The sequence below is a fragment of the Euleptes europaea genome, chromosome 2 (genome assembly GCF_029931775.1).
Source record: "Euleptes europaea isolate rEulEur1 chromosome 2, rEulEur1.hap1, whole genome shotgun sequence".
Classification (NCBI taxonomy): domain Eukaryota; kingdom Metazoa; phylum Chordata; class Lepidosauria; order Squamata; family Sphaerodactylidae; genus Euleptes; species Euleptes europaea.
The window spans coordinates 4,372,918-4,394,716 of NC_079313.1; the positions used below are offsets into that span (position 1 = coordinate 4,372,918).

The following is a 21,799-nucleotide window of genomic DNA, read 5'->3' on the forward strand; positions in this document are numbered from 1 at the left end:
TGGTTAAGAGCCGTGGTTTGGCGCGGTGGATTCGAATCTGGAGAACCGGGTTCGAGTCCCCGCTCCTCCATATGAGCGGGGGAGGCGAATCTGGAGAACCGGGTTGGTTTCCCCACTCCTCCACACGAAGCCTGCTGGGTGACCTTGGGCTAGTCACACTCTCTCAGCGTCACCTACCTCGCAGGGTGCCTGTTGTGGGAGGGGAAGGGAAGGTGATTGTAAGGCAGTTTGATTCTGCCTTAAGCAGCAGAGGAAGTCGGCATATAAAAACCAACTCTCCTCCTCCTCTTCCTCTGCTAGGCATCCACACGACATACAGGCCTTCCAAAGGTGTACTCCCCCCCCCCTTTTTCTTCTTCTCCCCCAACGCTGTGACTCCCGGAATCACCCCGAAATGGATTGACAGGAGAGGCTAGATGGATTAAAGACGGTCCCTCTGCAAGTGACTGCATAATTGACTTGTGGAACTCACTGCCACAAGAACCAGTGAGATGGAGTGGGTAGAGTCCCTGATTAGGATCCAGGAGACCTGAGTTCAGGTCATGCAATTCACAACGTGGCCTTGGGTCAGTCACACTCTCTCCACCGAACCTACCTCCCGGGGTTGTTGTGAAGATGAAATGGAGGCCCAAGAACCACATATGCCACCCTGAGCCCTTTTTAGGAAGATTGGGATATGAAGGTAGGAGACAGACGTTTACCATAGCCTTTGTGGTGGTGAAATTGAACCTCCATATTCAGAGGCAATCTATCTCAGACACTGGAAACAAAGGGGTGGGGGACTTACCGGAGGTGCTAACGGGGTCAGAATACCGGACCAGACAGTTTGTGCTTGTCTGCTAGGCATCCGCATGACAAGTAGGCCTTCCGAAGGTGCACGTCCGATACATTTTCAAGCAGGGAAAGCTTCCCCTGTTGAATGCTTGCCTGTCACACGGCCGCCACAAGGCTTTGGAGCTTTGCTTCCCCTTTTTGCTGGCCCCCTTTTTCACAGGCAGCCTTTGCCGGTGAAGCTTTTCCTGGCAGAGAACAAATGCTTTGGGGGAAACCTCACCTGCCCAAGGCCTTGCATCTCACTTGGTTTTTTAAAATCCCTGCCCAGGCAAAATTATCACACCGTGGAAAACGCTGGCCTGAAATCCTTCTCCCAACATGATCGTTTTTGGTGAGCGGGGATTTTTAAAAGCATACAGAACTACGTAGACTCTGCTCTCTGAAGTGGTACAGTCTGGACCCAGGGTTGACTCATAACAACATCAGAAAAGCCCTGCCGGATCAGACCAAAGTCCAGCAGTCTGTTCACACAGCGGACAACCAGGAAGCCTACAAACAAGACGATTGCAGCAGAATTATCCTGCCTGCTTTCCACAGCACCTAACATAATAGGCCTGCTCCTCTGATCCTGGAGAGAAAAGGTATGCGTCATGACTAGTATCCATTTTGACTAGTAGCCATGGGTAGCCCTCTCCTCCATGAACATGTCCACTCCCCTCTTCAAGCCTTCCAAGTTAACGTAAGAACATAAGAGAAGCCCTGCTGGATCAGACCCAGGCCCATCAAGTCCAGCAATCTGTTCACACAGTGGTCAACCAGGTGCCTCTAGGAAGCCCACAAACAAGGTGACCGCAGCAGCATTATCCTGCCTATGCTCCACAGCACCCAATATAATAGGCATGCCCCTCTGATCCTGGAGACTTCTCCCTCACCTGTTTCTGAGAATGCAGATATGGGTGTTTGAGCCTCCTGCACCTGCTGTTCCCTGTAGAGAAGGATCCTGTCCAGGTTTTCTGCTGCGTGTGTGCATTCTTCCTCTAGAAAGCTTAGGATGGGACCTGGTTGTGGAAGCATCTGGACCCCAAAGTAGACCCTTCCTATAAGTCCTTCTCCACCCCACCCTCCGCCCATGGCAGCTGTTTCTTCACCTGTGCACAGAGACTGGAGAAAAAGCCTCCCTAGGCGGAACGGCAACAGAAGTCCCAGTAGATCTTTCCCAATCGGGCCCTGCAGCGGCTCACTTTCCAAGAGAATCACCAGGCGGCACCCAAATTGTGTTCCTTAAAGCGCCTTGGCACCCGTTTCCCTTCTAAATGACTCTCCGGAGCGTAAACCAAAGTCCTGGTGGAACAATTCATGAGGAACCAATTTTGTCAGGTGCATCTCAACAACGTGGGCTACCGGGACAATCAGATTTGTCACAGGACTCTTCTCATCACAGATGACCCCACTGGGTTAAAGGGGTGTAGAAACCAAGGACCCTGGGAGACACAGGTTCAAATCCCCACTCGGCTATTTTGTCCAAGAAGCCAAAGCCTGCTCGCTCCTGTCCTGAATCTCCTTTCTTCCAACCAACCAGTTTAACCAATAGGGGAGGGGATGTGGCTCAGTGGTAGAGCATCTGCTTGGCATGCAGAAGGTCCCAGGTTCAATCCCCGGCTTCTCCAGTTAAAGGGACTCTGCAAGTAGGTGATGTGAAAGACCCCTGCCTGAGACCCTGGAGAGCCGCTGGTGGTCTGAGTAGACAATACTGACTTGGATGGACCAAGGGCCTGATTCAGTAGAAGGCAGCTTCATGTGTTCATGTGTTAACCTGAGTTATGCGGAAGTTAGCTCCAACTTAGCTAAGGCTGCCAACCTCCAGGATGGTATAAAAATAGTATAATTCAATTTTTATTAGTATACATAGTTCAAAAAACGACTATTGATTGTCACAGTTTAACAATTTCCAATGCCCAACACAGTTTGTAATATTTCAACTTGTAGAGAAATCTCAGACAGAGAAAACATTTCTTGTTGAACTTATGTGATATTGGACTTTACTCTGTATTTTACGTCTGTTTGAGTAACTAACAAAAAAGTTGTATCATTGACTTAAAAGAAATACTACGTATATACATTTACAAACTGTGTCGAATTATATTGGAAACCTATAGACTGTATAAATCCATTGCTATTTATGATAAAATTGCTATTTATGTTTATCTGGCACATTTAGCATAGACACATAGAGGCTTGTACAGGGCTAAATACAAGTTGTTTGTATTCATTTTTGTGTTTGTATTAAATTCACTATATATAATTCACAGAATTACTTGTATCAATATTAGCCCATGGTTTCATGTTGATTCCTTACCTTTTGGGTACCATATTTCACTTAGCACACTATCCAAGATCCCCACACCCACACAAACGCACAGACCCCACATTTTTGCTTTCATCTCATAAAGAACACCATGGTAAGTAGTTTGGTTTTCTTGGATTTACTTTAATAACAAGATCAAAGAAGAGGGGAAAGGTACAAACGTCAGAGAAGGGTGCTGGAGAGGGGAAAGCCTAAATCCCCCTTGATGGGGTTTGGAGGTGGGGGTCTTGCATCGAGGGAACTTTCTCCCTAAGTGAAACATAGAGAGTCGTCCAGAGAGAGCCGGTCCAGTCGAAAGAAGTCTCAGATTTCACCATTCGGTAGCCACAGGCAAGCTATTTTCTCCGCCTCTCCCCCCACCCCCATATTAACAATAATACTGTCCTACCTTACGTGGCTGTTTGTAAGGGTTAGCTGTGAAAAGTGCAACTGGAACACAATGTGGTGCAATCCCTACAGATCGTCATGCCGTTGCTGCCCCACGTCAACCTGTCCAGTTTTGCCTTGTCTCCCTCTTGTCCCCTCTCCCTCCACAAACCCCCCCACCATTTCCACATTCTTCATGTGCAGCTCCACAATCTCTGCATAGCACCCCCCTCCCCACCACCACCAATGGTGCCATATATGTAGGGTTGCCAGGTCCCTCTTTGCCACCGACGCAGAGCCTGAGGAGGGAGGGATTTGGGGAGGGACTCCAATGCCGTAGAGTCCAATTGCCCAAGCGGCCATTTTCTCCAGGGGAACTGATCTCTATCGGCTGGCGCTCTGTTGTAATAGTGGGAGATCTCCAGCTAGTACCCGGAGGTTGGCAACCCTACATATATGTCCCCCAACCCCCCTACAACCGCTTAGCGCCAACAGAAGCACTGTTGGTTAGTCATTAGCAGATTAAGGAGCTGCTGTAATTAATGATCTGGGGCTCCGCTGCCGCCAAAGCCAGCCCTATGCCACCCTCCGCTTTTTGCTGATGCATGATGTTTCCCCACCCACTCATTGCCGTTTTGCGCACGTGTGTGTCTCTCTCTCTCTCCCCCTTTCCTGTTTCCCATCAGCCTGAAAGGTCTTCCTCCCCCACCAAATGAAAGCAGCGGAGATTTTATTTGCCATCCTTGGATTATTAGTGCCCAGACGTGAAACGAAGCATGCAGCCAGGAGTTAGGATTAAGCCTCTTCTATCTTTCTCTCTCTTTTAAAATTATGTTTTGTGTGTGTGGGGGAAGCGTTTCTACTTTGTGGTCATTGTTGGTATTGCGACGGCTTCCCTTCCCGCCCCCCAAAGTTTTTGCAGCTTCCCCGGGCGGCCAAAATGTCTGAGTGACGGTTACCAGCCCCTGGTGATCCTGATGCAATTTCGGCACTTGGCCATCACCGAAGCACACCTTCCGACGTGGACCTTTGGACCTCTGTGATTATTGATCGGGGCGGCCAGTTCTGGGGGTTGACGATGTGGGGCCCTGAGGACAGAGGAGGCCAACGGGAACCTTTGGACAAAGACGTCACGTGGTCTTTACTGGGGAAAACGGTGAAGCTGCCCTTTCGCTACGCAGCCCAGGATCGGAAAGCGATCGTTTTCCGAAATAAGGGGAACTCTTGCTTGGCGTTGAGTGGAAGAGGCTATGAGGCGTTCTTCCTGCTCGTGCCCTAGGCCCTCTGCCCCTCACTGAATGCCCTCTCTCACTCCGGGCCGCCCACCATCCCAAAGGCAGCCCCGCTTAACAGGTTCCCCTCAGGGAGCCCGACGAGTCTGCGGAACGAGTGGACGAAACTCGGGTCGTGTGAACTCTCACGGGCCTCTTAGGCCGGGACATCTCACTGGCAAACAAGCGCTGGGTGACTGAAGAGACAAGAAGTGGGAGGTGGCCATTTTCAAAATGGTGTCTCCTTCAAGGCTGGGAGAGGGGTTCCTCCCCCCCACAAAATAAAACAACCAGGAATGGTAACGTCGAGTTGTCAACGAGTGAAAACAGTCTTAGGCCTGCGGGGAGCGAGTTTTCACGAAAGAGGCTGGCAAACAACGTCGAGTGGATTCAGCGTCGGAGTCGGGAGCTCGACCAGCTCCGCTGAGGCAGCCGGAAGAACGCTGGACACTTCCCCCCCGCCCCCCAGTGGCAGCCGCCATTGAAGAAAACACTCCCCGTGACTCTAGAATGCCGCTGGGGAACAGCGTAAGAGTGAATAGCACCATCGGCAACAGCTAAATGTGGTTCTGGGCACCTGAATACGGTGGTGCTTTCTCGGCACCCGCTGGATAAATCATTCCAAGACTCCCGTCAGCCAAGAAAGACAGGAAAGAAAAGCAAAATATCGGAAGGAGGGGGGTAACCAAAGGCATCAATACTGTTCACCAGTTGGGTCTCTTCCACAAGTTCACCAGCTGGGTCTCGTCCAGTCCCGTGTTAATAAGCAACACCCCCAAAATCCTTCCTTGTTTTGTCACGCGTGAACAAAAAGAAGAAGAAGAAGAAGACAGAAATTGTTTTACAAAATTGACAGAATGCAAGCTTGGTTTTATACAGAGGTGCAATGGCGAAGACACCTGGTAGCTTTCCACCCTGTGCCCAAGGAGATTCTTAAGCCTGCATCTTCTCCAGCTCTTTGTCGCTGACTGTCAGCACCACCATGGGGCTGGGGATGTAGTTGAAAGGGGTCACCCGAGCGGCCCGGCTCGGGGAACTGTGCCGGCTGGGCGGGAAGCTGCCGAGAGAGCCGGACGGCCCTTCGTGAGCAAACGAGATGGGCGCAGCTGTAGCCTTGCCCAGGTTGAAGCCGTCCGCCTCGCCGCCCTCCTGCGAGATCTTTGGCATCTCCTGCATCTCCAGCGTCGGGGAGGTACTGGAGTTGGTCTTGGTGGTGGAGAAGTCTTCCGTCTGCACGATGGCGTCGCTGGTCTTCCTCTGGAGAGCAGTCTGGGCCTGCTGGGTCTCTTCCTCCTCCAAGGTGCTGACCAACGGCAGGGCTGTGGAGGGAAGGGTGCTCTTCAGGATATGGGGGATGTCTTCGTCCCGGATCCTCTTCCAAGTCCCTTTCATTGGCGACGGCTGCTGTTCTTCCGAACGTTTTTCTGGCGTTGCTACAGGAGGAATCACTGGTGGTTTTGAGGGCTCTTCGTTCTTCTTCCTCCCACCCGACGACTCAGGGCAAGGGGAGGAGGGGGTGGAGGCAGGGCTCCCGGCCCGCTTGATAATGTTGATCTGAGGGGAGGAGGAATAACGTTTGAACGGCTCGGGCAGGAGGTTGTTGTTTTTCTGGGGAAGCCGGGAAGGACTCTCTGAGCTGGTTCGTCTTGGAGGCCTGGCCCCCAAGGAGGCCCTGTGACTTGAGAGGGGCACCCTGGAGGTGACCGGCCTTTGGCTTGGTCCTCCTGGCTTGTTCACCTTGAGCTCGTCACACCTGGAAGAGCACAGGAAGACTGTCGGCAAGCCGAGTCTGCTTCTCCTGGGAGAGGCACCCTGAGAGAGCGAGGGGGTTGGCTCCGAGGAAGAAAGCTCGGCGCGGTGCCTCATGAGAAGGCCGGACGACTCCTTGATGAATGTCAGCTGCCTCAGGAAACCCGTGCGGTCTGACTCGCTACTGACGGATCTTGCTGAGGGCACACGCACCAAGTTGAGGCGGCTGGTCTGTAGGACCCCTTTCCCGTTGACCTTTGGCTTTGGCTCATGTCCACCCTCTCTGCCCACCTGCTCCTCAAGCACAGACATGGTGCTCCTGGCGGGTAGAATCTTCCTGTTGGGCTTCTGCATGAAGGGAATGCGGACGGGTGATTTCTGGGTCTTGTGTTGCTTGGACACAGGCGACTTCTGAACCAGTTTGGAGCTGGGGCCAGGTGTGGAGCTTCCAGTTGCCTTCCCAACCTCGCGAGATGGCATCTGTTTGTTGAGCTGCGAAGGAGATGTTAGCTTCTTCTGGGAGGGCTGAGAAGGCGTAGATGTTCTGGACGACCCAGAGGAAGGAGCTTTGGCGATCCGAGCTGGTGGAGTAGCACTTCTCTTGGGCAATGTAAGGTCTGCCATTTCTGATATCTTCCCAGGCCGGTGGAGACTTCGTGACCTCTGCTGATTCAGGCTGAGGTTCTTTGCAGGGCCCTCCTGCTTAGTGGGAGATCCTGTTTTCCTTGGGGTGGACCTGGGGCTCTGTGAATCTTTTGCCGTGTTGGGCATGTAGATCACCGTCCTGCCATGGAAAACCACTGGTAAGTTGGTCATGGGCTTCTGCTGCCCTGGGTTCTTCTCCACTCTGCTGTCCCTGCCACCAGTCACTCTTGTGTCCATCATTTTCTTGCCCTCCTGGAAGGCCTTTGGCTGGTCTTTCTTCTCCATGTGACCCCCAGGGACCTTTCTGCTTCGCTTCTTCTCCTTCCTGTCCAGAGACATTTGCAAAGTGGAGCCAACAGAGAGGCCAGACATAAACGAGAGGATGGAGTCCGACTCCGAGGAAGGCTCCCTGGTGAAGGAAGAGGCAGCCTGGTGCAGCCAAGTCACAATAGAGTTGGCCCCTTCCTGGATGGCTTTCCAATCCACACTGTCCAGATCTGATCCCCTTTCAGAAGCGACTTCGTCCGGTGTGTCTTTGGACTTCCGCTCCTTGAGGCCGGACACCTTCCGATCCTTCTCTGAGTTCCTTCTCCTTGCTGAGTGGCGTCTCCGCTTTGGAAGGGCTGAGCCAATGCATTTCAGCAGCAGGTCGTCTTCCGATTTGTAGCTGAGGGAACTGGCAGAGCTATCCCTCCGTTTGGAAGAGGACGAGGCCACCTCGCGTCTACAGCTCGAGGCCAGCTGGCGGTTGGGCCTGCTGTAGAGTGGAGTCCTTTCTTCACGGTCATAGAGCTCCAGGTCACTCAGGGAACTCAAGGAAGAGCTGAGAGAATAGCAAGGCGGCGTTTCATCCGCAATGAGGTTACTGTGGAGCTTGGTAGCCATTTTGGCTTTGGCGTGTCTGGCAGGGAGGTCAGGCTCCTTCCGGATCCAGCACTCTTTCCTTTGGGCCTTGCCGGCTGCGCCAGCCTTCCTCTTGGGCGAATTTTTCATGCCGAGCTCTGTCAGGTCATCGGAATCGTTCTCGTAGAAACAGTAGACGGCCTCCTCCGTCGGGGTGGTGTGACGCAGGGACTGGAAGACCTTGTCGTTGCTGCGGCCGCCATTCTCCCGAGGAGCCTCCTTCCGGGAACGGCTGCCCTCAGAACAGGCCCCCATGCTGCCTTGCCTCATCAGGGTCAGCTCTAGGCCTTTAAGCGGGAGCTGGGCTCTCTTGGATTCAGCGGATTGGGCTCTGCCTGCACGAAGCGGGCTAGTGTGGTTAGACCCGATTTTGTGCTTGCCGGAGGAAACCATCTTGGTTGGAGTGGAGTGGCTGGAGGTGATCCTTCCAGCGCGCAAGGTCCCTTGGTCCCGCTGCAGCCCTTCCAGCTTGTGCCCGACCCCTTGCGGCCGTGCCACCTCCCTCTTTTTCCCTGGGCCATGCTTTGAGTCCCCCTCATCCTTCATTGGGTACTGGAGGGTCTCGTCGCTCAGGGAAGCGGCACTGGAGAAGTTGACAGGGGTTCCTTCTGCCGAGTCAGTGAAGGAGTCCTCATCACAAATGTATTCCTTATTGGTTCTGGCAGCCACAGCCCGTCGGTTCTTAGGGATGCCCAAGTGGGAATTGGCAGGGACCAGCATGTAGACTGGCACATGCACAGGTTTTTTAGACTGAGGATTCAAAACCTGGCCTGGGAAGCCAGAGACGAGAGATGTCCGGACCTTCCGGAAACGGGATGGCATGGCCGAACTGATGCACTCCTTCAGGATCTCGAGGTCTTCGTCGGAAGTCAGCTCCAGCCGCTCCGGCTTCCTCTGGCTCTCGTTGACCATCTCTTCCTCGTGTGTCACAAAGTTCAAGCCATTCCTCTCAGGGAACGGAGGGATAAGTTTCAGCTCGACATCTTTCTGAACATAGTGTTCATGGAGCGGCAGTGCGCTCAAGCTGGAGGCGCACGAGAAGTTCTCGTTGGGCTTCTCCACTGTAAAATAGACCATGGAGTCAAGGTCTTGGGGCATTTGGAAGCGCTCCTTGAAGTCGGTGATCTCCATGAATTTCTTGACGTTGTTCTCCCACTGGATATTGAACTGGCTGGTCTCTTTCTCAGGTTGGCCGCTCAACTCAAACAGGGGAGTTTTGCTGCGACTGGGAGGCATTGTTTGACCGGGGCTGTCCGGCAACTCGCTGGGACTGATGGTGCCGCTGATCATCTCGCTGCAGGGCTCGCTCTGGATAGAGCTGGCAATGGAGGGGCTCTCAAAACTGCCCAACGAACTGACAGAACTGCATCGGCTCATCACCAGCGGGGTCTCCTGGATGTAGTTCTCCGAGGAACTGGACGGGGTTAGGTCGTCGTGCCGGGCGGGTGAGACTCCCCTAAGGAATATCTTCTCCTTTTTGGGGAAGGGAATGGCAATGGGTTGTGACATGTGCGGGCTGGCTTCTGCCGCCGTTTTTGTCTTCTCTGGCCCCTCCTTGTGGGCTTCCTCTGCTTCGGCCACCTCTTCCACCTCAATGATCTCGAGTGAGGAGTCGCTGTCCATCTCGTTCTCACTGTGGCTCTGTCCATCCAGCATGTTGTCAGCCAAGGACAGGGACGAGAGGGAGCTGCACCGGGAGAAGCATATTGGCGTATCCTCTACTGAGTACTTCTGCAGTTGTTCGTGCTCAGCCGGCGCCGACAACTTCTCCGGGATCCTGTTAAGATTTCCTGGGGTTTGCAGAAGCCCGGAAGACAACTGGTCTTGTTTCTGTGCTGACAGATTTGGATAGCTGGGGTGTGATCCTGGCAACTCCGCAGCCCCAGATGCTGGGTCAGTACATCCCACATTCTCCACGAAGGGAACGTGCTGATAGGATGGGGAGAGCTTGATCGTGTGGACCTGTGGGTCGGCAGCCCTCTTGTTGCTCAGATCCTTCTTATATTCTGATTCCTTCTCTGCAGCAACAGTGCTGGAAACAGCTGCCGCTTTCTTGGCCTTCTCAAGGGTCTCTAGTTTCTCCGCCGCTTCTCCGGGCTCTTGGCGTTTCTTCTCCAGCAGCTCCATCTTCTCAGGCCTGTTGACCAGAATGTTCTTCAGGTCGAGGCGGCTGGGGCGCTTCTGATACCGGTGCAGCTCGTCTTTGAAATCCAAGAAAGTCGTCCTGGTGCATGGCCTCATGTGTTCCTTCGTGCAGTAGCCGTCGCTGGTGCTGCCACTGTTGAGGCTGTCGTTGGACAAGCTGGTGTAGGCCGCCTTCAGCTGCAGGAGGGTGTGAGCCCGGCTCAGGCCTTCCCGCTTGACAAACCCGCGGGCGTCCGACAGGCGGCACGGGGAGCACGACTGAGCACGGGCCTCGTGGACTTCCTCGGGGCCGTACTGCCAGTCGAGGCAGTGGTCCTCGGAGCTGAGGCTGAAGCTGTCATCCGAGGAAGTGTGGAGGGTGGAGATGTCTTCCACCAGCTTGTCTATCTTGGCCACGGTGGTGGAGATCTTGTTGGCCAGCTTGGCCGCCACCATAGAGACTTCGTTGTCCGGAGGCAGAAGCAGGGGAGGAGGTGCCTTGTTGGCTTCTGAGGGCTTGCCGCTCTCGTCTTTCTCAGGTTCTGGACATCGGCGTTGGGCGATGGCTCTGGGCAGAGCCTGGCCTTGCAGGAAGGAGGAGTTGAGGAACATGGAGAGAACCGAGGCGTTACCCGTCTCCGTGCTGATGGACACGTTGGGCCCCTCGTCGTCGTCAAAGCACCCCGAATCGGAAGCGTAGTCCTTCACCAAGCTGTCCATGTGCCGCATCGGCGGCTTCTTGGCGCTCTGGCCTTTCGAGGTCTGCTTCTCCATGGTGTCGAAGGTCTCGGCCAGGTGCTTGGCATCCAACTCGGCCTCCAGAGCTTTCTGCTTCCGCATGTACAACGAGGGCATGCAAGACCCGGGCGAGATGACCATGGCGTCTTTGTACTTGAGGGGCCGGTTGGCCAGGAGGTTCCTGAGGGCAGCCGCGCTCCCCATGGCGATCATCTTGTGCTTGGAGTGGACCAGGTTCCGGAGCATGCTGACCGCCCCCAGGTCCCACAGCAGCTCCTGGTCTTTGGAGCTGCGGGCTGAGAGGTTCCAGAGAGTGCCGCAGGCGTTGCTGACGATGGTCAGGCTGTGGGATTTGAGGTGCTGGAGCAGAGTCTGAAGGCAGTTGTGATCCCGCAGGACTTGCCTGAAAGAAGAAGAAGAGCTGGTTTTTATATGCCAACTTTCTCTACCATTTAAGGAAGAATCAAAGTGGCTTACAATCAACTTCCCTTCCCCTCCCCACAACAGACACCCTGCGAGGTAGGTGGGGCTGAGAGAGCGGTGACTAGCCCAAGGTCGGTCACCCAACTGGCTTCATGTGTATGAGTGGGGAATCAAACCCGGTTCTCCAGATTAGAGTCCACCGCTCATGTGGAGGAGTGGGGAAACCAACCTGGTTCTTCAGATTAGAGTCTGCTGCTCACGTGGAGGACTGGGGAATCAAATCCGGTTTTCAAGATTAGAGTCTGCCGCTCTTAACCACTACACCCGCACTGGCTCTCAGAGGGGAGGGGTGGAAAGAATAGACCAGGGAAGGGCAAACAGAAATTGTGGGCTGTCGAACTATGCTTTACGATCCTAATTCGATCGGTTGACACCTTTCACTGAAAATGGATGTGGTCCCTTTCAGAGAAATTGCGACCCACTGGCTATTCTTCTAGCAGCCTTGGGTTATTCCAAAGCTGAAATCAAGCAAAGGATTTGGGGGCATCCTTTCTTCTTGCAGACTGAGAATCTGGAACCTTGGACCGAGCAGCCGGATCATGTGCAGCGGCCAAAGTCTACCGAGGTACACTGTTGATTTAGTGCCGCTTATTGGCATTTTTTATACCTCTTAACAGAAGATGGTATATATATTTCTTATAACCGGTCTCCTAATGTATGTTTTATTCTGTTGGTCCATGATCATAATAAATTACTGATTGATTGATTGATTCGATTGGTTCTCGCTTTGAGGCTTTTATTTTTTTTCTCAGTGTTTGAAACTGTTTTAAAATATTAGGATGTATGCATTTGGGTTGTTTTAACTGTCTAGGGCAGAGGTGTCAAACATGTGGCCCGGGGGCCAGATGCGGCCACTTGAGAGCTCTTATCTGGCCCGCCAGCCAGCCGAGGCAGCCACCCTCCCCCCAGCCCCGAGGTGTCAATTATCAAAGTGTTAAATAAAAGAAAATACTGTAAGAGTGTTATTGTTTTAAGCATGTTCATATTTTAAGCTAAAAAATAAAGTAAAAAATAATATCAATTATTGGCTTTGCCTGTGTCTTCTATAAAGTTTATATCTAGGGTCCCTGGCATAACATTTTATGGTGCACATAGCCCTGTCCGTCCAAGTGACATATCCGGCCCTCGTAACAAATGAGTTCGACACCCCTGATCTAGAGCAGGAAGTCCAGTTTACGTGAGAGCTAAGGAAAGAAATATAATGTTTGATGTTGCGCAGTTGTGTAGCTGTGGGACATGCCCAGATTTTAATCCACACTGAAATGAAAAAAAAAAATACAACAACTATGAGCAGCACATGCAAGCCATGGGTGACCCAGGCTAGCCTGATCTCGTCAGATCTCGGAAGCTAAGCAGGGTTGACCCTGGTTAGCACTTGGATGGGAGACCACCAAGGAAGGCCAAGGTTGCTACGCAGAGGCGGGCAATGGCAAAACCACCTCTGAACATCTCTTGCCTTGAAAACCCTACGGGGTCGCTCTAAGTTGGCTGCGACTTGACGGCACTTTCTACCACCAGAGCACATAAAAAAGGTGGCCGGGGCGCAGGAGGGAATGGTTGCTATTCATAAGGCTAAGCATCACAACAACTGCTCTTTGGCTGTCGGTGGTACGAAACTTCCTCTTCACAGCGGCCGGGCCTTTCCTATCTCCCGGACCGGGCCAAAGGGAAAGAGGAGAGAGGCAGCTCTCCGCGCCCCCCAGCAGGCTCACCTGTAGTCTTCCCTGGTGGCAATGAGGCTGGAGACGTTCCTCAGGATCCCCCCTCCGCTCTCAATGATGGCCAGCGAGTTGCTCTGGCACTTGTAGGTGAGCGTGCTCACGAGAAAGCCGAGGGCCCCCTCCACCACGCAGATGGCTGCTTTGTTCTCGGTGCTGTGAGCCGACAGGTTCCACAGGGCGCTCAGCACGCTCTTCAAGGTGGATTCCTGGCAGGAGCAGCAAACAAAGAATGGATGAATGAATGGATGGATGGATGGATGGATGGATGGATGATCCATCAGTGACAAGGGGACAGAGTAGTGGACTAGAGTAGGGGTCCCAACCTGGTGCCTATGGGCATCATGGTGCCCACAGACACCTTTCCTGGCACCTCTCCTCCATTTCATCCTCACAGCAACCCTGTGTGGTAGGTGGGGCTGAGAGAGCGTGACTGGCCCGAGGTCACCCAGCGAGCTTCCATGGCATGAGCTGCACAAGTTGCGTGGTTGTAAGTCACCCGTGATGGCTAAATGGAACCTCCATGTTCAGAGGCAGCTCCCATTTTTGTATGTCAAGTGAAAGGGAGAGGACAGAGAGAGAAAGAGGAAAGGGCATTAACTGGACAGAGGAAAAAGAAGAAGAAGAGTTGGTTTTTATATTCCAAATTTCTCTGCCACTTAAGGAAGAATCCCAGCTTACAATCACCTTCCCTTCCCACAACAGACACCCTGTGAGGTAGGTGGGGCTGAGAGAGTTGTGACTAGCCCAAGGTCACCCAGCTGGCTTCATGTGTAGGAGTGGGGAAACAAATCCAGTTCACCAGATTAGCCTCCGCCGCTCATGTGGAGGAGTGGGGAATCGAACCCGGTTCTCCAGATCAGAGACCGCTGCTTCAAACCACCGCTCTTAACCTCTACACCACACTGGCTCCCAAAGAGAGAGAGAGAGGAAAGAGAGAGAAGAAAGAGAGAGGAAAGAGCATTAACTGGACAGAGGGAAAAGAAGAGAAAGGATAAGCTAAGAGCCGGGAAGGGAGGAAGAAGGTGGGCGAGGGGGCTTATGATGTCAGCCGCCGCCCCCCTCTCACCTTGGTGGCCCGTAAGGCGCACTGCACAAGAGCCGTCACGCTGCCCACCTCCCTCAAGACCTTCTTGCTGTTCATGTCGGCTCGCCAGGAGAGATTGCGCAGGATGCTGGAGACCACCTGGAGGAGAGAACAGGGCACAATGGTTGGCGAGTGATCGCAGGAGCCCTCCGGGTCCAAAGCAAGAGCCCCGGAGCAAGAGCCCCACGGTCTCCTTTCTTCCAACCACCCACCATAGCCCCAGGGGCCACGCGTTATTTTTTTACTTTGATTTTTACTTCAAAATAAAAACTTGCTTAAAACAATAATTCTTACAGTATTTTCTTTTCAATAACCGTCTTTGATCATTGACACCTTGGGACTAAGGGGGTGGCTGCCTCGGCCGGCTCGCGGGCCAGGTAAGAATTGTGGGTGTAGGGGAGGGGCTGTGGCTCAGTGGTGGAGCATCTGCTTGGCATGCGGAAGGTCCCAGGTTCAATCCCCGGCATCTCCAGGTAAAGGGACGAGGCAAGTAGCTGACGTGAAAGTCCTCTGCCTGAGACCGTCGAGAGCTGCTGCTGGTCTAAGTAGACAATACTGACTTTGATGGACCAAGGGTGGGAAGGGACTGGGGCTCAGTGGTAGAGCATTGGCATGCAGAAGGTGCCAAGTTCAATCCCCAGCATCTCCAGCTAAAACAATCAGGTGGTAGATGAAGTAAAAGACATCTGACACAAACAGGACACAGGGTCTTATTCCAAGACACTGAAAGACTGGACAATTCTACCAACTATTTTGTCAGATTGCACAGAGAAGCCATTGAAATTCATAAACATCAGCACAACTTTAACAGAAAAGAGGAGAGTTTAAGAATGAATAAGGCTTGGCTTCCTGCCCTGAAAAACCTCCAGACAAAGACAACATTCAACAATAGCCATACAGATTAGCTTTGGATTACACACATTAACAGATCACTTCAGGATACAATGGTTCCATATTAACATACCATACCCTCATTAGCACATTATCTTGATACTTACAGGACAATACTTTTGCAGGACAATACTCAGCTCAAACCCAACCCCTTTCTGACTATATATTACTCTTCCTACACCCTTGACACTGAGAGACACTGTCCTTCAGTGTTACTACTCTGAAGATGCCTGCCACAGTTGCTGGCGAAACGTCAGGAAAGAAAATTCCAAGACCACGGTTACACAGCCCGGATAACCTACAAGAACCAATAAAAGACATCTGCCTGAGACCTTGGAGAGCTGCTGCCAGTGTGGCTAGACAAGACTGACTTTGAGGGACCAAGGGTGGGGAGGGGCTGTGGCTCAGTAGTAGAGCATCTGCTTGGCATGCAGAAGGCCCCAGGTTCAATCCCCAGCATCTCCAGTTAAAGGGACCAGGCAAGTAGGTGATGGGAAAGACCTCTGCCTAAGACCCAGGAGAGCCGCTGCCGGTCTGAGTAGACAATACGGACTTTGATGGACTGAGGATCCGATTCAGTAGAAGGCAGCGTCATATGTTCATGTGTTCTCAAGGGGCTGGATCTTTTGGATGTTTGAAACCCCTTCCCAACGGGATATGGGGAACAATACCTGGTCCAACTATGATTCTGTGATTCTAGGGGCACTTCCGCCCCAGGATAAAATGGCCTAATCTAAGCCAAATTAGAGTCTGTCGGATCTCCTCATCCCCACCCCGGATGCCGAGAATCCCTACACCGTCTGGGTGCATTCCCCAACTCAGGAGCACAGGTACCCCAATGCAGTCACTCAACCGATGGGTGAGGACACACTCCCTTCTTACCTGGTGCAACTCTTCGCTGTCTGCCGCCAGTTGCGCAACAATCGCTTGCATACACCTCCTGCGGGAGCATAGGGTCGCCTGGTAGAAAAAAATGAGCAAAGGGAAGATGTAGGCTAGAAGGAGAGGATGCAGGGACCCACATACATGCGCACACCTGGGACTGCTCGTGGACAGGTGCGTTGCGGTTCCCCATCCTTCCAATGACTACACCAGCCCTGATCTGGATCCTTTGAGAAAGGAATTAATCAAGTCTGTGCACTGTATTTTTTGTTCCCAAAACATGTCTGCATATATCGCCCAATATTTCTATAGGAAGACATATTAAAGAGAGGGTTTTCTGACTAATATGGGCGGTGGCCGCCTTCAGAAGAAAAGGCATGCTATTCGGTTATACTTGAGACTGGATCTGAATTGTTCATCCACTATTTCTCATTGAGCCATGCACTTAGTGTTGTTCAAAGGAAGAAAAAGCAAACTGGAATTGACAGCTTCTAACATGTATGGAAGGAGGAGGAGGAGGAGGAGTTGGTTTTTATATGCCGACTTTCTCTACCACTTAAGGTAGGATCAAACCGGCTTCCAATCACCTTCCCCTCCCCACAACAGACACCCTGGGAGGTAGGTGGGGCTGAGAGAGTTCAGAGAGAACTGTGACTAGTCCAAGCTCGACCCTACTGCCTTGTCAAGCCCCATCCCCAAAGGCCGCACCTTGTTGACCACGTCTCCAAAGGTGAGGTTGGTCAGCACCATGCCGGTGTAGCGCCGGAGGGCCAGATTTAGTGGGTCATTGGTCAGTTTGTGCATCTCGTAGTCCACCTGTAACAGTTCTGCGATGGCCTGTAGCCCACCTGGGGAGAGAAAAAGAGGAGACCACGGGTGTTTTCCTCATGGTTGGGCTTGGATGGGTGCTGAGCTAGAGAAGTGGCGATGGGGCTTCCGTGGGGCAGGTTTTCCTACATTTTTCCCAACGGTGGCCATTCCCCACTTCCACTGCCACAGAAGCCCATTTTTTTCCATTCCATTTCCATTCCATTTATTTACTAGCTCCTTTGACCAAAGGTCTTGAGCTTAACGAAGCCCATTTTTTAAAATTCACATATAATAATGCTATAATTATAACAATCTAGCAGGTTCTCTGAACCCCCAACTTACATTTTAAAATGTCTCTAGCCCAGTGGCTCCCAACCTTTTTTTGACCTTGCCCCATCTAAGCATCTCTAAAATCCTGATGAACTCCCTTTGACATATAATTCTTACCGCCGTGTACATTCTGATTTTAATTTTAAAAATGTGTATGTCACAATATATATTTATATACTGTATATGAGGCCCCTAGAACCATAAGAAATGCAAAAAATTCACTGTTAATAACTCATTCTCAAATTGCCCCCCTGTGGGGCATGTGACCCACAATGGGAACCACTGCTCTAGCCCCTTTTCATTGTGGAGGTATAAGAGGAAAGGTATCCCGCTGCAACAAAAGAGGGCTAGAGACTTTTAACAAAAAATGAAAGCTGGGAATCTGGAGAACCTGATAAGACAAGGTTGTTAAAATGTTCACAGTACTAAATATGTCCATTGCTGATTAAAAACAACCCTTCCAGTTTTCAAGGGCAGGGTGACTGCCATAGAGGACTGGGGCAGGTTAAGTGGGACTGGTGTGGGTGTGACTTTCCCATCCTCATAGGTGCTACCCCAGCTTTTGTGTGCTCCCCCCCCCCAAAAAAAAATAATAATAACAGCAAACCAGATTTGGGAAAGATTGCAGGAAAGGCAGGGAAATCACAGGAAAGCGGGTCAAACCCCCTTCCCAATAGCATCCAAGCTGGAGCCAAAAACCCGAGTATAAATGATCCAAGTTAAATGAGAGACAGACTTGGACAGCTGACAGATACAGCATATTCTGGGGCAGTCACATTTTGAACAGAACTAATTAAAAACAGCCTGATACAACATTGCCTCAAAAACTGTGTCAGGAAAGTTGGAAAACACAACTTCCGGAGATCTAGAATTACCATGGGCTTGGCAAAGATCTGTATCCTAGCAAACTGGAAAAATAGTCAAACAATCCTCAGAGAATCTGGCCAGTTCCTAGCTGACATACTTGATTAGAACTTGTAACAGTCACATCGAAAGACAGGTCTTCTTTGTTTCGGTGTGGAACGATAAGGGAGAAGACGTTATCTGGTAGTACCTGAGCTGTGTTCTACCTGACTAGACCTTTGTTCTCCAGGATTCACCGCTGGAAAAATACCGTGAAAGCTGGAAGCAAAAGCTCGCTATGCACAGTGTTAATTGGCCAATGTCTGTGACAAAATAATACATATGGAGACAGAAAAATGTTATTATTAACATACTAACAGGGGGAAAATGATATTTGTATAGATTTGAATTATCACTAGAGAATCTGTTCACTATATAAGTCGCTAGATATATATATATATATATATCTGTATGTATATGTATATGTGTGTGTATGTGTGTGTGTATATATATATATATATATATATATATATATATATATATATATATATATATATATATATATATATCTGTATGTATATGTATATATATATATATATCCGGTACCAATAGTAGTTAAAAAAACATGGTTTATTAGGCTTAGTAAGGAGCATTAATGCTTTAAGTGAAAATAATTTTAAATTGGGTAAATATTCTAGAGTAAATGTAAGTTGGAGAATAAATGTTGATGTATTTGCTTTAACACAATACAGTGTGTGTTCAGAGTAAAAGAATAGAATTAATTAGTATAGAATGTGCTAGGACCGCTCTGATAGTTATTAGAGGGGGATCTTGTTGTGAAGATGGAATCTGAGGAGTGTATGGTGTGTATGAATTGTATGTACTTTAGTAAAACAATAAAAAAACTTTATTTATAAAAAGGCATGCCCTCAAACCCACCCACCCCCAAGCCGCAGCCCCTCCCCGAATACGGCGTACCCAGCTCGTTCATGGCACGGCGATACTCCTCATCAAAGGAGAGCTTCATAATTGCACAAGTCGCTTGGCAGATCTGTGGCTCGATGGGGACGGGACCTGCAGGGAGAACAAGCGGGGTGAGTGGCACCCACGGGCCTGGAAAAAGACCCCAGAGGTTACTCCCCCCCCCCCCGGGATGGTCATAATTGCCTCCAAGGGCTCAGAGGCCAGCAGACCAGTTATGCGAGGAATTAAAATTATGGACCACTCCGCCTGCACCGGAGAGGCAAGTGACGGTGGGATCCTACTGGCCACACAGGTTGCCTGATTCCCACCGGGGGGGGAGCTGCAGTACCACCGTCTGGCCACGGGGAATGGTGGCGCAGGCGAGACCAAGCCTGCAAAACCCTCCCAGAGGAGGAATTTCCTGGGCACAAAGAGAAAGATACCTGTGCCCTCTTTACTCGAGACCCCCGGTCGAAGAAGAAGGAGAAAAAGGAGGAGGAGGAGGAGTTGGTTTTTATATGCCGACTTTCTCAACCACTTAAGGAAGGATCAAACCGGCTTACGTTCACCTTCCCTTCCCCACAACAGACACCCTGTGAGGTAGGTGAGGCTGAGAGAGTTTGCCTAGCCCAAGGTCACCCAGCTGGCTTTATGCATAGGAGTGGGAAAACCAACCCGGTTCTTCAGATTAGAGTCCGCCGCTCATGTGGAGGAGTGGGGAATCAAACCCGTTTCTCCAGATCAGAGTCCACCGCTCCAAACCACCGCTCCAAACCACTACACCACGCTGGCTCCCCCTGGTACCGTACATTCCCCAACACAAGGAGGAAAGGGGGAAGTCTACAAGGTCAGGGCAGGGACACTCTACCTGCGCCCCCTTCGGGGGTCTTTGCCCCTTCCTCGCTGTGCATATTCAGCCAGTCCCAACAGGTCTCCGTGTAGGAGCGGATCTGCTCCAAGACGTGCAGCACCCGCATCTCCTTCTTGGCCTGCCCCTCATCCGGCTGGGAGAAGACGATGTTGTGGAGGGCAGCATTGGCCCGCATGCGGCAGTCCTTCCCGGCTCCTTCGTGGCCGCCGGGGCTCTCGGACGCCCCCGGTTCCCAGTCCGCATCGTGGAGGAGCTGGATGAGTAGCGGGAGGCAGCCGGACTTCCGCATGGCCAGGCAGCTCTCCTGGGAGCTCGACATGGCCAGGAGGGTGCGGGACATTTCCTCTTTGTCCCGGGTGGCCAGCATGGACAACAGCCAGAAAACCACCTCCACCTGAGGATGGAGAGACAACCGTTTTTGATGGAGCCACCAGGTGGCGCCCAAGGGTCAAACTCAGCTATAAACTGGGATTTCACATATAGAACGAATGTAAACAGCAAGGTTAAGAACATCAGAAAAGCCCTGCTGGATCAGACCCAGGCCCATCAGGTCCAGCAGGCTGTTCACACCGTGGCCAACCAGGTGCCTCCAGCAAGCCCACAAACAAGACGAGTGCAGCAGCAGCAGCATCCTGCCTGGGTTCCCCAGCACCTGATACAATACGCATGCTCCTCTGTTTCTGGAGAAAACAGGTATGCATCATGATTATTAGCCATTTTGACTAGTAGCCACGGATAGCCCTGTCCTCCACAATAATGTAAGAAAAGCCCTGCTGGATCAGACCCAGGCCCATCAAGTCCAGCAGTCTGTTCACACAGTGGCCAACCAGGTGCCTCCAGCAAACCCACAAACAAGACGACTCCAGCAGCATTTATCCTGCCTGCGTTCCACAGCACTTAATATAATAGGCATGCTTCTCTGATCCTGGAGAGAATAGGTATGCATCATGACTAGCATCCATTTTTACTAATAGCCATGAATACCCCCCTCCTCCATGAACATGTCCCCTCTTCAAGCCTTCCAAGTTGGCAGCCATCACCACATCCTGGGGCAGGGAGTCCCACAATTTAGCTATGCGTTGTGTGAAGAAATACTTCCTTTTGTCTGTTTTGAATCTCTCCCCCTCCAGCTTCAGCAGTTGACCCCGCGTTCTGGTATTGTGATGTCCACTCTCTCCATACCATGCATAATTTGATAGACCTCTATCATGTCTCCCCTTAACCGCCTTCTTTCCAAGCTAAACAGCCCTAAGATTCAGATATCATGTGAAAGCCTGATTTATTTTAATGATGGTTGTTTATTAGGGTTGCCAGCTCTGGAAGTTGGCAACCACCTGGAGGTTGGCAACCCTAGTGAGCTTCTTCTAGGATTTTCAGGTCCCTCTTTGCCACCAGCAGGAGGTTTTTGGGGCAGAGCCTGAGGAGGGCGGGGTTAGGGGAGGGGAGGGACTTCAATGCCATAGAGTCCAATGGCCAAAGCGGCCATTTTCTCCAGGGGAACTGATCTCTACCAGATGGATATCAGTTGTAAGAGCAGGAAATCTCCAGCTACTACCTGGAGGTTGGCAACCCTACCTGGAGATCAGTTGTAAACCCAGTAGATCTCCAGCCACCACCTGGAGGTTGGGAACCCTATTGTTTACACTTTTGTGAAACCAGCATTCAGCTTAGAGACAATCACTAAATCTCAGTTTGACTTTACAAATGCCGGTTTGTCTTGTTTTTGCTCTGTAAATGGCAAGGCCGTTCCAGGGGTGATCTCAGAGAAGCCACTCAGATCCCAGTTGGCACCGGCCTACCTTACAGGGCAGCTGTAATAACAACTAATGGGAAACACTTTTCTCCTATAAGATCTTCTTTTATTACTCCACTGATTTCACACTTTCCTGTATGGTCTCACAACTACCACTTAATCTGTCTGCTGTCTGGTAATAAGGCTGCTAATCTAGCCGTAGTTTACTACGCTTTCACACGTGCTGAATAATG

The 21,799-nt window shown here is 51.4% G+C and overlaps 1 protein-coding gene across 1 annotated transcript in view; it reads right to left on the reverse strand.

Annotated features, from left to right (window-relative positions):
• Positions 1-5,709: 5,709 nt before the first annotated feature.
• Positions 5,710-21,799, reverse strand: part of APC2 (APC regulator of WNT signaling pathway 2) — a 32,328-nt gene continuing 16,238 nt past the window's right edge. Inside the window, exons 8-14 of the mRNA XM_056844112.1 lie at positions 19,811-20,207; positions 18,958-19,053; positions 16,705-16,844; positions 15,997-16,074; positions 14,206-14,322; positions 13,131-13,345; positions 5,710-11,338 (exon numbers count right to left, since the gene is read on the reverse strand). Of these exons, the coding sequence (XP_056700090.1) occupies positions 5,710-11,338; positions 13,131-13,345; positions 14,206-14,322; positions 15,997-16,074; positions 16,705-16,844; positions 18,958-19,053; positions 19,811-20,207 (6,672 nt within the window). The remainder of the gene's footprint in view (positions 11,339-13,130; positions 13,346-14,205; positions 14,323-15,996; positions 16,075-16,704; positions 16,845-18,957; positions 19,054-19,810; positions 20,208-21,799) is intronic.